This window comes from Gekko japonicus, unplaced genomic scaffold, assembly GCF_001447785.1.
Source record: "Gekko japonicus isolate JY-2015 unplaced genomic scaffold, Gekko_japonicus_V1.1 scaffold228, whole genome shotgun sequence".
Classification (NCBI taxonomy): Eukaryota; Metazoa; Chordata; class Lepidosauria; order Squamata; family Gekkonidae; genus Gekko; species Gekko japonicus.
Genome location: NW_015163609.1, coordinates 1,089,908 through 1,105,495, shown reverse-complemented (window position 1 = coordinate 1,105,495; position 15,588 = coordinate 1,089,908). Strand labels below are relative to the sequence as shown.

General features: G+C 45.3%; 1 protein-coding gene across 1 annotated transcript; it reads left to right on the top strand.

Annotated features, from left to right (window-relative positions):
* The first annotated feature begins 4,843 nt into the window (after positions 1 to 4,843).
* Positions 4,844 to 13,156, top strand: GOLT1A (golgi transport 1A). The gene is made up of 5 exons (XM_015407322.1): positions 4,844 to 4,868; positions 7,434 to 7,525; positions 8,142 to 8,320; positions 11,101 to 11,164; positions 13,118 to 13,156. The coding sequence occupies exons 1-5, from the start codon at positions 4,844 to 4,846 to the stop codon at positions 13,154 to 13,156; spliced, it is 399 nt and encodes a 132-aa protein (XP_015262808.1).
* The last annotated feature ends 2,432 nt before the right edge of the window (positions 13,157 to 15,588 follow it).

Below are 15,588 nucleotides of genomic sequence, written 5' to 3'. Positions count from 1 at the left end.
TGACATATTGAAAAATGGGGGTAGTTCAGTGGGCAGGAGGAGGAAGGAGTTTGAAGTTAGCCTCCTGAAAGATTGTCCACTTAGGCTTGATCCTTGCTTCCCTTTGCCCCAAGTCACTGAGTGGCCTCCCCATTCTACCCCTTTTAAGGACTGTAAGATTAGTGGTCCTACTTGTATGCATGTTTGTGAAAGGTGTGGTGATCACCTTGAGGGGAGCACAGTACTGTAGTGGAATCACTTTACCACTGTTTGAATTACAGGGGCTGAAGCAAGGACTATAACGGTTTTTGGAGACTCGTGTCAAGAAAGTAAATATAGTCCCTACTAATCTGCCTCCCCCCAGTAATTTTAGCAGTACTCTCTGCCACTTAGGAAGGCTGAAACAAATGGCACAAAGGACATCAAGGAATGTTCTCCATCACCTCTCACCAGCCCTCTGCTCAATTAATAGCTAGATAGAATCTGTGACCAAGTATTGCTAATGTCACTTTAAGCATTTTGAGGTTACAAGCTGTGAGCTCTCAGCAGAGTACATTTAGGGTCACAGTTTTGCAGTATTGTGAATCATGTTTTAAACTATTTTGTTTTAAGGGTCTTTTCCCCCCTTTTCATAACACTTTCATATGCCAATGGCTGCACCTGTAACCAAGAAAAACTGCATTATTTATGCACATTATTTGGAGCAAAATTTTACTAGTGTTAGATTTAAAACCTATCAAAGAAGCAATGTGATGTCGGTGTCTATTTTCTGTATTAAAGTGACCTTAGATTATGACAATTTAAAACTAGCAGTCTTGTTATTAAAAAGCAAACCAACCTATGTCAGTGGCTTGGGGGTTCGTCACACCAAACCAAGGGATAATCTTTCCAGTAATTAAAATCCACCGTGGCTTGCTTAATATTCCCTCCCAGAAGCATTTGTTCTAGATGTAGCTACTTCAAAAGGTCAAGTCTCACACAAGGAAAACAAAACAAAATGCATTTGTACCTTGCAAGTTTGTATAAAGCAAATAAAATAAAAATTGATGGTTTGTAAATAGATTGTCTGTTCCTCTTATTCTTCCCGGGGGGGGTGGGCAATGGAGAAGGGTGACCATGAGGTGCCCCAGAGATCTCTTTGTTGTATCTTTTTCTTATATCTCTCCTCCTCTTTTGCCCCAACCCCAGCTGTTACACATAGGAAGAAACAATGGCCAGCTTAGTTGTAAGGCCCTTTTCTCCCCCCAATAGCCTGTTGACAAGATCATATGCCCAGAAAGGAGAACCGAGGCTCCTTGGAGAGAGGGAAGGAAGTAAATGCACTAGACAGATAGCACCCTGCCTTTGATGCCACAGTAATTTCTAATAAGCCGATACTCATTTGGAAATTGGATTTTAGAATGCAGTCTCCTTTGTACTGTTCAAACATGCCAGCCAAACTGGCATAACCATGGGATGCATCAAGTAGTATACTGTGTGCAGAGCAGGGGAGGATTATGCCCCATGCATTAAAAAGGAGGGGAAATGGTTTCCCTCAGGGCAATGAAATCCTTCTATGCCATGTGAATGAGTTCTGACTAGGGGTTTTAGGCCCTTTGAAAACTGAAGCCCATCCTACAATGCAGTTAAAGCACAGTAATCTTTGTAGCATATGATATACAAGGCTAGGAGTAATATTAAGATTATCACCACAATCCACCATTGTTGTGCTTCTCAATCCAATGATTCAAAGTAAGCAAGTCTAGAAATAATTTGGGCCCATATAAATCTCCTATTCCATCACTGTCCCAATGAGGAGCCAGTGTATTTCCTCCTACATATGTGCATAACTACACTCAAGAGATACCTTCAACCAATGCCCTTGTGAGTTCTTGTTAAAGATCATCATCCATAACATGAGATTGATTTTTTAAATCATAATTATACGTATTCCATGGTTCATTGGACTTCAGAACATATTGAAGATCAATACATAAAACAATCTCAAGAATTCTGAAAGAAATGGCCAAGATGATGGCTTGAATCATCACAGAAGACTTACGAATATACTTTGAAGGGTTTACTCATTCATGATTCATTTGCTGCAAAGGATACCCTTGCCTTGGTGCCCTTAGCCATTTGCCAGGAACCAATGGGTAGCACATAGTATATGCCTTACAGAAGGGAGCTCCTGAACCCTCAACACAAGGAAGAGTTGGGAAGGAGCTGATTTGTATCAGCAGGTAGATGGGAGAGCTGGATATCATGAGGCTGCCTCCATTGTGGTGCATATGGGGGTGGGGGGATGAAGGCCATATAAGGGATGGTATGTACCCCCCCCCTCTTTTTAACCACTAACAAGGGAGGCACCTACTCTCAATCCCTTTACTTCAGAGGGTGCATTAGCTGGTCGCCATTTGGGGGCCATGTAGGATTTCCCCCCCCTCTGGTGGATTGGCACTTGCCTGGGGGGGTTTTCCCCTGCTCTACTCTGAAAAGGGCAACAGAACAGCCACCAGTTTTAGGTGAGCACCCTGGGGCATCATTTGGATGGTGAAGAGTTAACCTTCAGACCAGGCTTGAGGCCTCCGTGCCTTCATGGACCTGGGAAAGGAAGCCCTTGAATGGTATTATTCTTCTTGACCCATTAACTGGGGGACAGGAAGTGGCACACCTCCCTTGAGCATCATGAAGGCTTGGCAAGGAGGAGCCTGAGTCGTACATGAGTGACGGCTCATGGCTCAAAGTCAGAGTGCCTTGCCTGTAAATTCAGGGATGCACAAACAAGAGGAGGCCTGAGTCTTCTGCATCCCACCACCAATGTCCTGCACTGCATCTAGGTTTAAAACAAATGGGGGCCCGCAATACTCAAAGGGGGAATTGCACCTCCCCCCACTTTCTCACAAGGCCTGATGCGCCCCCCAGACTCCCCTGCAGCTGCCGGGCTCACCTCTTCCCCCGTCACTTTCGGCGGCTCCTCTGGAGCTGCTCCAGGCGGGCTCACTGAGGCTTCCTTCCTTCCCCCCCTCCACAGTCTTGGTGACTCACCCAGAACTGCTCCAGGTGGGCTTGCCAAGGCTTCTTTTCCTCCTCCCTGCTCTTGGCATTGTCAGGGATCTGCTCAAGTGTGGGCCTCTGACACTTGGGGGGAGGGGTGGAAATTCCCTCTCCCCAGTTTCGTGCCAGGTCCAACATGACTCAGGGGCTTTGCCAGGCTGCACGGCCACTGCTGCTAATCCCGGCGGGGCTCCCAGGCTGCACTGCTGCTGAACTCAATGCAGCTCCCCTGTACTGCCAATGAACACTGGAGGTAAACGCATTCTCTGAGCTCGCACAGAGAATGCTACTTACTTTGGGAGGAATTACTCCCCCCTCCTGTATAGGGTTTTTTTTTTTTTTTAAGATCTCAGATTTTTCTGCAAACCTAGAGTGTACCCCAAATTTGCTGGAAAATCTGTTTAGCTTTCACGTGATCCACAGATTTAGCTGTTCACAGATGTGGGCCGCAAGTGGCTAATAAGATATAGATGGGGTTCTGGGCTGCGGGTGCCACAGATCCCCTTTGTTCAATGCCAATAAAATGAATAAAGTTGCCCCTTTTATATCTAACAGAAGGTGTCAGCTTTCCTTATTCCAGGTCTGCATGCAAATGCCTCTAGGCAGCAATAGAGCTGATGGCTCATATTTTCTAATTAGTTTCTACAATGGACTTCCTCCACTAGCAGTTTATATAAGCCATGGGCATTCAGTCTCTGTACAGGAATAGGCCTGCATTCCAAAGAAACCAATTCTGCTAAGAACACATCAGAGAAAAATATTTCCTGAGGTGAACGGACAGGGCCTGTATGAAATGAGATCAGAGAGACAAGTAGAGTGCCTGACTAGCCCAGGACAGCCATGTTCCAATCTCCACTCAGCCAGAAATCTCATTGAACAACGCTGGACCAGTGACCCTCAGCCTATTGTTAGAAAAAGGAAGAGCCATGTTTTCTACACTGAATTCATTGCTGGAAGACAGGATGGCATGTCATATGGGATGCTGCTCTTGGTGCTGTTTGCTAAGGCCATGAGCTAATGCAATAAAATGTATGTATGTATGTATGTATGTATGTATGTATGTATGTATGTATGTATGTAATATGGGAATGATTAGATACATATCCTTTCCAGGCAATGATCATGTGCCACCCTGTCCTCTAGAGACATTCCCTGTTTTAAAAATGGGCATTTCAGCTACATCCTTTCCCAACTGCAACTGGGCAAGTGGTACTGGGAAGACCTCTTGGAGTCAGGGTTGCTGTCCTCCAAGTATGTCCTGGAATACTCCCATATTACAATTTATCTCCATGTTACAGAGATCAGTGCCCTTGGCAGGAATGGTGGCATCAAATAGTGGACTGTCTGGCATCACAGCCCTGCTGAGCACCCTTCCTTCCCCAAACTCTGCCTTCCCCAGGTAACACTACCAAATCTCCAGGAATTTCCTGAGCTGGAGTTTTGATTGCAGTTACTTCTGCCAACCACAAGGAAATGCCTTGCCCATAGGAACCTTTTCCCCCTTTGATAAAAACATATGGCCTGATGCTGTTCAGAATCTTTTTTTGAAGCAGGAAAACAGAAAGTACAAAACAAGTCATTGCAATAGCACACCAACACACACACACACACACACGCACACCCAGGGGGTCTTCACAGTGACAGGCTGGTAGCTTTAAATGACATATTCAGTACTAAGAGGTTAATGATTTGCAGGGTGACGCAGAAAGGCCAAAGGCCTTTCCAAGGTTCACTGACTAGGTAAGGTGCTTTCTCATCCTCACCCTGCCCTGTCCTGACATACAGACAAATGAACATCTAGCAATTCCCCTCTAGAGCAACAGCGAAGATGATGGAGATCACAGAACTCCAGAGTGAGTAGGATTACATCCCACAGGTTGTGGAGAGGAGTTACTCCATTATTGACATAGCAGTGGTGTCAAGTTAACCATGCAAGTGTAATTGGGTCTAATCAGGGTTTCTCTTTGCCAGCTCAGCTTGTCTTTCAGAGTATGTCACCATAACCTTACACTGTTGCCTACACTGTAGCACTATTTTTTAAAACTGAAGATTAGAGACTGTGCAAAGCTCTTTGCTTCTGCTCCCAGGGGAGAGGAGTCAGATTTCAGCTTTTTCTGATCAGCTTTTGTGAGCACTCCTGTTGTACCTACAGACTGACCCAATAGGCAGAGCACCCTCAGAATGGGCCAGCAGGGGGTCCTGTAATGATGCACCATGAGCAGATTACACAGGGGGTTGAAGCAAGATGGGTAGGTGAAGAAAACAGAGAGAGTGGGGAAAGTGTTCTGTCTTAGCGGCTGGGTACTGAAGTCTGCTCCAGAGGAGGGATTCACCCAGTAGCTGGAGGCTGGGATCTGCCCTTCAGGGCAGCACTAATGTCACATCACCTTCCAGAGTTGGCTGTGTCCAAATTTCCAGGTTTCATGGGGACACACTTAGGATTGCCAACTCTGGGTTGGAAAATTCCTGGAGGTTTGGTGTTCAAGCATGGAGATGGCAGGGGCTGGGGAAGGGAGGGACCACAGTGGAGTATAATGTCATAGAATCCATCCTCCAAAGCACCCATTTTCTCCAGGGGAACTGATCTCTGTAGTTTAAAGATCTGTGATTCTGAGAGCTCTCCAGGTCCCTACCCTTTGCTCTGGTAGAACCAGCAAGACCCTCTAATCTGTCTATGGGCTTATATATCCTGAAGGGGGGGGGAGCCCCTTCTGTTCCTGGGCTTCATGCAGACTGAGACCCAGTCCTGCAGGGAACTACCCATTGCAGACCAGTGATCAAGCTCAGTAGCAGGAGCAAGGGCTGCAAACTTGGCATTTCTTTGCAATATGCCCATGTGTGCCTCTTTGTGGGCCTGCTGTCTCCACCACTCCCACTGGGCTAGGGGAGAACCTGGGGTCCCGGGGCCTTGTCCTACAGGGAAGAGGAGAGCCACCTCAAGGCCTGGCAAGCTGGCAGCTTCCTCTGAGCGGAGGATTCAGGAGCAGGCCCCTTAGTCAAGCTTCTGGAGTCCAGGGGTTCTGGTCCTCTTCTGGTGATGCTCATCTCATCCAGTGAGCCCCCTGATCTCCCCCCCCCCCGCCGCCGCCACCGGGCAGCCCCTAGCTCCTCCTGTTCACCCTCTGAGGACTTTGTTCCTAAATCTGCATCTGGCCCAGGAGGGATCACAAGAGAGACTTGCTCACTGTTTGCCTCTTGGTCGCCCAAAGAATCCTTCCAGGAGTACCTATATACGTAATCTCTATGCAAAGTAAAACTACACGGTGCAGGAGGGAACAGTACAGTCAAAAGAGTGGACCAGCTTTTGATCACCTTTTAGCTGCTGGGCTTGTTTTCATGCCAAGCACAACTAGACCCCTCAGCTCCCCAATGCCCTTTACTGCTGGTAACTTTTGTGACCACTGTCGGGGGGTGTGTGTGGGGGGGAAGCTGTTGGTTATGAATAAAATAGATCCATGCTTGAAGTTGAGAAATGGATAGTCAGGTGCTGTTTGGTAAAGGGGTAAGTAAAATTTAAAACTAGCAGATTTCAAGAAGGACAACATATAACGCACTATCCCCAGAGCTGGCTGTTAATTTTGGCTGACATCAGCTCTGCCCTCAGAGGTTGGATCAGTTTATTCAGTGTGCTGCTCTCCTCACCTAGCCCTTCTCTGGTCCCAGGGGTCTTGGTGTCCGTATTCCAGGAAAGTGAAGCAAAGGGAAGAATACATGGCTGGCTCTATTTTGGGGGCTGGCGGGTTCACCCAGTCTGCAGTGGGCATGAGGACGTGGAGGTGAACAAGGTGACCCATTGCTGTGGATGACAATACAATCTGTGGGATCTGATGCACAGAATTAGACACAGCCTTGCACACCTTTAGTCAAAGAATCAATGCCTTGGTAAGAGTGAGGCCTGTGCCCTACGGACCACATGCCAAGCAGCTGAAGTGGCCCCAGATGGACCTTTGTTGGGATTCTTATTTAAAGTAAATCAGCAGAGTATTAAAGAGACTAAGTCCATGGTGTGTTTTAAAAGAATATAAAAGTTTACTATAACCTAGCATGGGAAAAAGGTACACAGGATATAAAATAACAAAGAGCTTATATGCCTACATCCTTACAGCTAGAAGGTAAAACTGGAATGGAATGGCGTCTTCTTCTCCGTCAGAACAAAGAAACACAAAGATGGAAGAGTAGCCATAAAATGCTAATACTTGACACTTTGTTTCCAATCAGAGCAGCAAACTAGCTCCAAAGTTCCCGGGCTTCCTATAATCTAAATAGATTGGTTACAAACAAACATGTGACTTAACAAACATCATTAACCCAGTAAATACTGAAAGTGTTTTAACTTGTAACACCCAACAACCTTGCTTGCCCAGATTTGTCCCTTCAGACTGCTGCAATTCTGATTATGTTCATTTCCTGTGTTGCAGAGATTGGTGTGGGACTTGTGGGCTTTGGGGCATTTTTCCTTCTTTTTGGAATGCTGTTGTACATGGACTCTGTGCTGCTCGCATTTGGAAATGTAAGTTCTTGTAAACTTTCAGATTTTTTTTCTTCCCAGGGTAGATAAGAAGATTGTGTATATTGTTACACAACTACTAAGTGCTTCTCTGTTACAGATCTCAAAGCTTCATTAGAACTTAAGGATCATTAAACTCTTGGAAACAGATTCCATCTTAAACATAGAGACTCTTTTCCAAGTAAATGCTTAGGTTTGAGCTTTTAATGGCATGATCTGAGCTAACAATCTTAGCAAATTGCAGAATTATGCTCTGTGCACTCACCGGTATATGCAGTGCATGAGGCAAGGAGAAGGTGTGGGACACTACATGAGATGAGGAAGATGCTGCTGCAAAACCATGATGTGTCATATTAGCATGTGGCCAGAAACTGCCTATGTCAGCAATGGGATGGCTGAAGAATTCCTTCTGGGCAAAGGAAAGAGAGACTGCAGAACTCACATTATCCTCCAGTGAGAAAGAAAGCAGACTTATTAAAAGGGACATAAAGGTCAGAAATTTCCAACTCACTGCATGGGATCCTGTTTGCCCTTTATTCCCTGTACCCATGAGAGATTATATTATACTGGTTGTCAATACATCTTAATAAACCTTGAGGGTTGTTACTTTCCTCCCTAGGTCCTGTTCCTGTCTGGTCTGGCCATTATCATTGGACTAAAGAGGACCTTTGGCTTCTTCTTCCAAAGGCAAAAGCTTAAGGGAACATCTTTCTTTTTGGGAGGCATACTCATTGTGTTGCTTAAGTGGCCTGTCCTGGGCATGCTGCTGGAGACCTACGGCTTCATTAACCTCTTCAGGTGACTCATACACTAAAACTTCCAAGGGAAACTGTCAATTGAACTGGGGTGTTGTGAGCTTGGGCCAGTCATTCTCTCTCTCAGCATAACCTACCTCAGACGATGACTGTGATGATAACATGGAGGACGAGGAGGAGAGAGATAAAGAGAGAACCATGAGCACTGCATTGAGCTCTATGGACAAAGAGTAATAGACAGATGTCAGGCCAAGATCATGGATGGCTTCATCTGAATATAGTCACTCTAAGACCTGAGTTCAGTGTCCTGAGCTGGAAGCAGGAATAAAAAGTATAGCAATTGATGAATCAGCTTAATTTCAATAAGACCCCAAAACTCTATAGGGTCATAGATTGAGGCCTTAGAAATCTATCCAGCCTTTGCTAACAAAAGGTATCTGATAAGTAACTGATTAAGCCATTAACTGTCATGCCCAGCCGACTCAACTATGCATACTAATCGAAACACACCTGTGTAGCACCTAAAGGTAAAGGTAAAGGTTCCCTTGCTCGAAAGCCAGTCGAATCCAACTCTAGGGTTGCGGTGCTCATCTCCGTTTCAAAGCCGAAGAGCCAGCGCTGTCCGAAGACGTTTCCGTGGTCATGTGGCCGGCATGACTAAACACCAAGGCGCATGGAACGCTGTTACCTTCCCACCGAAGTGGTCCCTATTTATCTACTTGCAATTTCTTGCTTTCGAACTGCTAGGTTGGCAGGAGCTGGAACTAGAGACAGGAGCTCACCCTGTCTTGCGGCACCCGGGTCTTGAACCGCTGAACTACTGACCTTCCACAGCCTGCGGAAAAAGAAGAAAATAGTAACACGAGATAAAGTTATGCATATGCGCTTTTAAATTTACTTCAAAGCAATGCTTAGAGAATATCTATTAAGGGATTACTGGTGCGCTTGGGCGGTACACTAAATAGGGTAGCTTGCATTGATATCTGATAACATGAAAGGACAGGACTTGGCTCGGGTGAAATGTCAAGTTCCCTAGAATAAACTTTGAGACACGTAACTATAGGAAATAGTCAAATATGGAATATGCCATTGCTTGTCAAAAATGTATATTAAGTGTGTATGCAACCCTGTAAACTTTGGAAAAACAACTTGTATGGTTTTTCCCGCCTTGTTGCAACAAAGCCTGGTTTGTATCCTTCCAAGTTTTTGGCTCCCTTGTGTCTCCCAATTAGAGAACAGGTACATGAGGTCTCTATTGAGATAACACAATCAGAATGCGGTACTCAATAGAGAGGCAGAAAGCCTGGCTAATCCAGAGCATCATACTCAGATGTGACGGCTGATGTTACACATCTCTGTTCCCTTCTGATCTGGCTTTTGAACGTGTGCTCATAATATGAGAACTGGGAATCCTGTTGGGGAGGCAGGAGTGGCTATGGAGGAGGGAGCACTTCCCAGCTAGTCAGTGGCGTATCAGCCCTTTGAACAGCCATTATTTTCCACAGGGAGACCCCTTGTACCTCATTGAAAGTAATGCCCATTCAAAGTTTAAAGGGTGGGTGCATCCAAACAGCTGGGGAGCATGTTAAATAATGGTTAGTATACCTGGCCTCTGGACTGCGATAGCCAGGTTTACCATCTATTATTTTCTATGGACAGTGGACCAGAACTTCAGGAGCCAAAGGCCAGGTCTGCCACTCTTACTATATGATCCTGGTGGAGGATATGGGGCCACATTGTGGTCCTCTGGCAGCCCTGGAGCTAGGTTCCCAGGTAAATTCCTTTAATGCTGAGACTCCCCACACACACACACACACACCGGTGGCTTTCCATGACTTATAGTAAAGATATTCAGCTACCAAATTCCAGAGAGGTAGCCATGTTACCAAGTCACCTGCCTTGTAGCAGCCACAAGGACTTTCAATCAAATTTATTTTAATGTTGTTTATATTGGAATTTTAAATGTATATTTATGTTGTTAGCCGCCCTGAGCCCGCCACGGTAGGAAGGGCAGGATATAAATTTAATAAATAAATAAATAAATCAGACAAATGCTTGGCGCTCTGTGCTTGGAACTTGTGGCGGCTTTATTTGGAACAAGACTGTGGTGCACTGAAAGAAGGGGCTTAAATTTTTCTGTTTTCCCAGCCTACAACAGCTCCAGGGAGCTGCTATTTGCCCTGCTGAGGAAATGTATATGTAGCCATCAGTACATGCACATTTCCCAGGCTGAGTAAATATTGGCTTCTTAGGGCAGTTTCAAATGGGGGGGGGGGAAAGGTGGTGGGAAGATCTATGCCCCTTTCCCCCATGTTCCACAGTTCTGATCAGAATCAGACTCACATGCACTTGGGAATTGTTCTGAGCATAGAACTCCCAGGCCTCACCTGTTAACAGTCCATGTGGTAGATATGTTGACCCAGAGCTTAGCTAAAGTGTGCAGCAAAAACAAACAGAAGTCTGGTGGTACCTTAAAGACTAGCAAGTCTTTATTCTAGCGCAACTTTTTATGGACTAGATCCTCACCTCCCCAATGGTAACATCAGATGCAACATATTCAGGCTGACAGTCATCACATGTCAACTACTTAAGTCTACCTCCCTGCAACACTTGCCCCTCTTTCAGGGTCAGTTCCTGTCTTAGCTGGAGGGAAAGGAGCAGGCATGGGGAGGGTTGTGCATTTTTCTTCCGTGCTCCCTGTGTACTTTTAAGATTAGCTCCTATATCCTTTTTCGATATGACAAGCACTTAGCATCTGGAGGAATGTGAGGGTGCAACTAAACATTTTCCAGCAGTAACTAACAAAGCCTTCTGTGTTATCAGGAACTTCTTCCCAATTGCCTTTGGATTTCTCGGATCATTGGTGAATATCCCGTTTTTGAGCAAGGTAAACCAAATCTGATCACATCCTCCTGTGGGAAAAGAGAAATCCTAGCTAAGGGGCCTACTTTTAGGCAGGTACTGATTAAAGAAGCAACTGTAGAAGTCAAGAGATCTTACAGTTTTGTAAACAACCGGTAAGGGTCTTTCATGATGGTGAATTATTTGTGCAAGAAACACATTTCTATATCTAGAGCTATGATTAGCACCAATGTAGTGCTACACTGATCTGAGCTAGTTAGATAATAGCTGCTTCCACATGGGATGAGAAAAGGTACCCCTCATGGTGCTTGCTTTTCACTTCTTTTAGTTGTGTATTATGTGTTCTTCAGGGCTGAAGCATGAATACACAGTAAATAACACATTTTAAGAAAGAAAGGACATATGAAATTATAGTGTGATACTTTGGGAAAGCAGGTGGCCATGCTTAGATTTTCCCCAACTGACTGGTTTTTCTCCTAAAAATTTAAAAGACTATGTGATCACTTATGATTTGTGCAGCATCTAGCATGTAACTTAGAAAAATAGCATAGAAGAGTGGACCAATGTAATGCTGGTCACCGGTGATCATAGTCATTAGGTGACAGGTGTCTGCAGCATAGAACCTCAGGCCAGACAGTATTCCAGTTGCACTTAAAATCTTTGTTGTTGGTATGTTTGGAGCAACTAGGAAATGGGATTTTCCCACAACCAACATACTAACTGGGGAAAAGATATTTAAATTCCACTTCTTAGGTATAGAGAATGTCACATGCACAATCTGGAATTAACAGAGTATACTCTACTGAAAGGTGAGCCCTCTATGGGCTTACTTTGGAATTAGGATCAGGCAAACCAAACTCTCTCAAACCTGATTTTAATCATATTTATTTATTTATTCATTATTAAATTGGATTTAATAGGCCGCCCTTCCCTGCAAGCAGGGCTTGGGACACCATGGTACTTTCAATGATATCACTAGGAGGGGCAAAGGGTTCCTGAATTCCCCACATTTATGCTCAAAACGGCCCAATCTGCATCTAACATTTGCTGCATTGTTTTACCAAACCCACACTGGAACAGAAAAAGATGTGGGTCAAAACCACATTCAGATACCCCAGGCCAACTCCGTACTAACTGCAGAGTCACCCCTGAACGACCGTAAAATGGCCATAAATCTATGCAGACAGTTCCATAAAACCGAGAGATCAAACAAAGTGAAAGCAGCATGCAGTCTGGACACTGCCATAAAATCCGACAATCAATCAAAGTGAAAGTGGCATGCAATGCAGAGGGGAATTTCTGTTCCAACGTGGGTTTGGTAAAACAGTGGAGCAAATGCTAGATGCAGATTGGGCCAACATTAGGATCCCATGTGCATCCTGTCAGCTCTGCTTCTCAGAATGCCTCCAACCTGTCAGGGTTGGGGGAAGAAGCATATTTCCCAGGGTGAATGACATCCTACTCTAATGCACCCTAACAACTACTTGGCACCTTGTGAACTGTGTGTCTAAAGCACCTGGGATGAGATGAAGAAGGAGAAACTCTCCTGGGCACCCAGTGGGCCCATCTGCCAATTACTGCCAACACCTTTTTCTGGAGAAACAGATCATGATGTGAAGAGGTGACAGGGGAAGTCTTCTTTCTCAGATGCTTCAGCTATGACAGTGAAAAATTCAGTGCGTTGTAATGCTTCACATTGATAGCAAGCATTGTGAACCATTGAAGGTCATACACAGAGCCAAGGGAATGCAAATGTCAACCACTGCAGCATCTCTAATGTCTCCTTAGCACTAAAAAAAAAAATCGAAGAACAACACCCCACCCTCCTCCGTAAAGAAACCAATGTAGCTCAGTTGTCATACATGGCATCCTAATGCATATGTGATTTTACTTTACATGCTTATTCTGAGTGATGTTTTCAATCCACTGTATGATTCTTTAGAGAAGAGCTGTGGGTAAGAATGACTTCTTGTTGCAGCTGTTCCTGAAACTTGGAGACACCAGTTCCATGGTATAGCCTGGATGGACAGCCTCCAGAGAAAGATAACATCACCTTCTGCAAGCAAACTAAACCTTTGTTGAACTTAAAGGTGCCACTGGATTGTAAATTTGACCTATTTGTGCAGCTTTTTGTGTTCACAATGATTTATCTCTGGGATCTTGAGAACTGCTATGGGCACCCCAGTCAAAAATGCTTTCTGAGAGTCCCTCTCAATCCACCCATCAAATGAAAGTAATAGGTTCCTCCCAGAGTGACCATGCCCCCAGGAATTTGGTTACCCTATTCCCTCCCCTTGGAAGCCCTGGCCCATTTCATACATTTAAAAGCCCAGTGTGATCAGCAAGGGGAATGTGTGAGATCACTGGAAGGCTCATAGTCCAGTGGGAATTATAAGGATATTGTTATGTATTGGGACTGAAACATTGCAGGACTGTGCTGCCAGAGACAGAGTGAGCTTGGAGCCGAATAACAATAGACCAAAAGGACTGTGGCAGTAACCAATCAAGGTGTAGGACTGTGCTGCCAGAGACAGGGTGAGCTTGGAACCGAATAACAATAGACCAACAGGATTCTGGCAGTAACCAATTAAGATGTAAAGTTTTGTAAATAGCCTATCGTTGGGAGTGGGATGTGTTGGGGTGTGGCCATTGCATGCAATATAACCAAACTGAGGCTCTAGTCTACAGTCTTGTTCTTGCTGAAATCACTGAATAAAGTAGAGCTGATCACTAGACTGGGAGACTGTTCATCCATGGAACCCACTATTTAACATAAGTGAAGGGGTGGGAGATCTGACCCCAGACACCCCCCCTCTTTCTTCATTTCTCCACCCCTATCACTCTTTCTCCCCCCCCCCATCACTTACTTGAGATCCTGCCTGCCAGCAGTGACACCACTCCTCCTCACATGGCTATATAAGTTAGGTACCAGAGCTGGAGGTGGGGGCATGTCCTGTGGAAGGGAGTGGCTCCTTTTCTGGTGGCATGGTGGGTAGTGGTTATTCCTCCTCCACCTGCCTCTGGCTTCCCCTCCCCTACATGCAGCATCACTGCCTGAGAGATTGCTGAAAAGAAGCAATGGTGGTGGGACCGCTGAGGAGAGGGAGCAATGGTGGGACTGGTGGTGGTTCTATGAAAAGGGAGCTTTCTTTGGGGGGATTAAATCTCTGTTCTTCTTTTACCACTCACTACCCTGTGGTATTTCCCTTTTTCTCCTCCTCTTGCCATACTTTTGCTTCAGCCACCCCCCTCTCACTATTGCTGGGCACCATTTTCCTTTGCTATACCCAAATCCTTGCAACTATGCACTCCCAAAAGGACACACTTCTAAAAGCTGCTAAGATTCAAAGCCAAGAGGAATGCTGATTAATCTCCTTACAACATTAGATAATGTTGATATATGAACTACCTTATCATGAGTTTAGCCCAGTATCCTCAATTCCATCCAGATATGCTGAGAACTGTGACGCAAAGATAAACAACATTTGAACTTACTGTGGGTGAATTTCTTGTTTACCAGTGAATCATGGCCCTTCAGTAGATTGACTCACCTTTTTGTTTGAGGTTTGACTTGAGTGCTGTGCTGAGCACCTTTGTGCCTACACAATAGCTGATCTGTGATATAGGGTCACTACCTGGTCATGCCTTGGCAAAGAAGCTGCATTTGCTACTTACATGCTGCAGTCTGCAGCAGCTTTTGCACCTGCAGTATTAACAGAAAAATCGCTTTTTGATAAGTGAAGAAGCAGGAACATTAAATTGTACTTGTCAAGCATGGAATCACTTCCAGTTCTCCATCACTTTATTCCTGCATAGTTGGATGAATCATTCAAATGCCTTACAGTGTGCATGCTGCTTTTTGAACCTGCACAGTTGGCATTATGTCTGTACATGTGCAGAAATGATTATAAAATCAGGAACCCTGTGAGGAAACAAGCCCTACAAGCAAATTTTTTAGTTTTGGAGAGCAAGCCTAAGTGAGTTTACGCAGAGCCCTTGGGGTTCAAGGTAACGGGGGTGCACCGCGTGCAGCCCTCAGACTTCAGCTAGGGCTGTGATGAATTCCCTGCCATCTCCAATGGGACCCTCAGCTGATACACAGGGCCCCTAGTGTCACTCCAACTTAACCCCGAAGTGCAACCCATCCGCCTCAAGGCCTGGAGAGTCCCATTTGCGCTCAAGCCCAAAATTGAGGTGGAGCTGGACCACTTAGTGGTGCAAGGAGTGTTAAAGCTGGTTCCCCACGCCACCTGGGAGACCCCCCATCGTAACCCCAATTAAGCCTAATGGGGACGTCCACATCTGTGCAGACTATAAATGTACGATCAACAAGGCGCTGAAAGACCACACGATCAACAAGGCGCTGACAGACCACACTTAACCAGTGCCTGTAGTCAGCCATGTCCTAGTGACATTGGCAGGGGCCAAGGTCTTTGGTAAATTGATCTT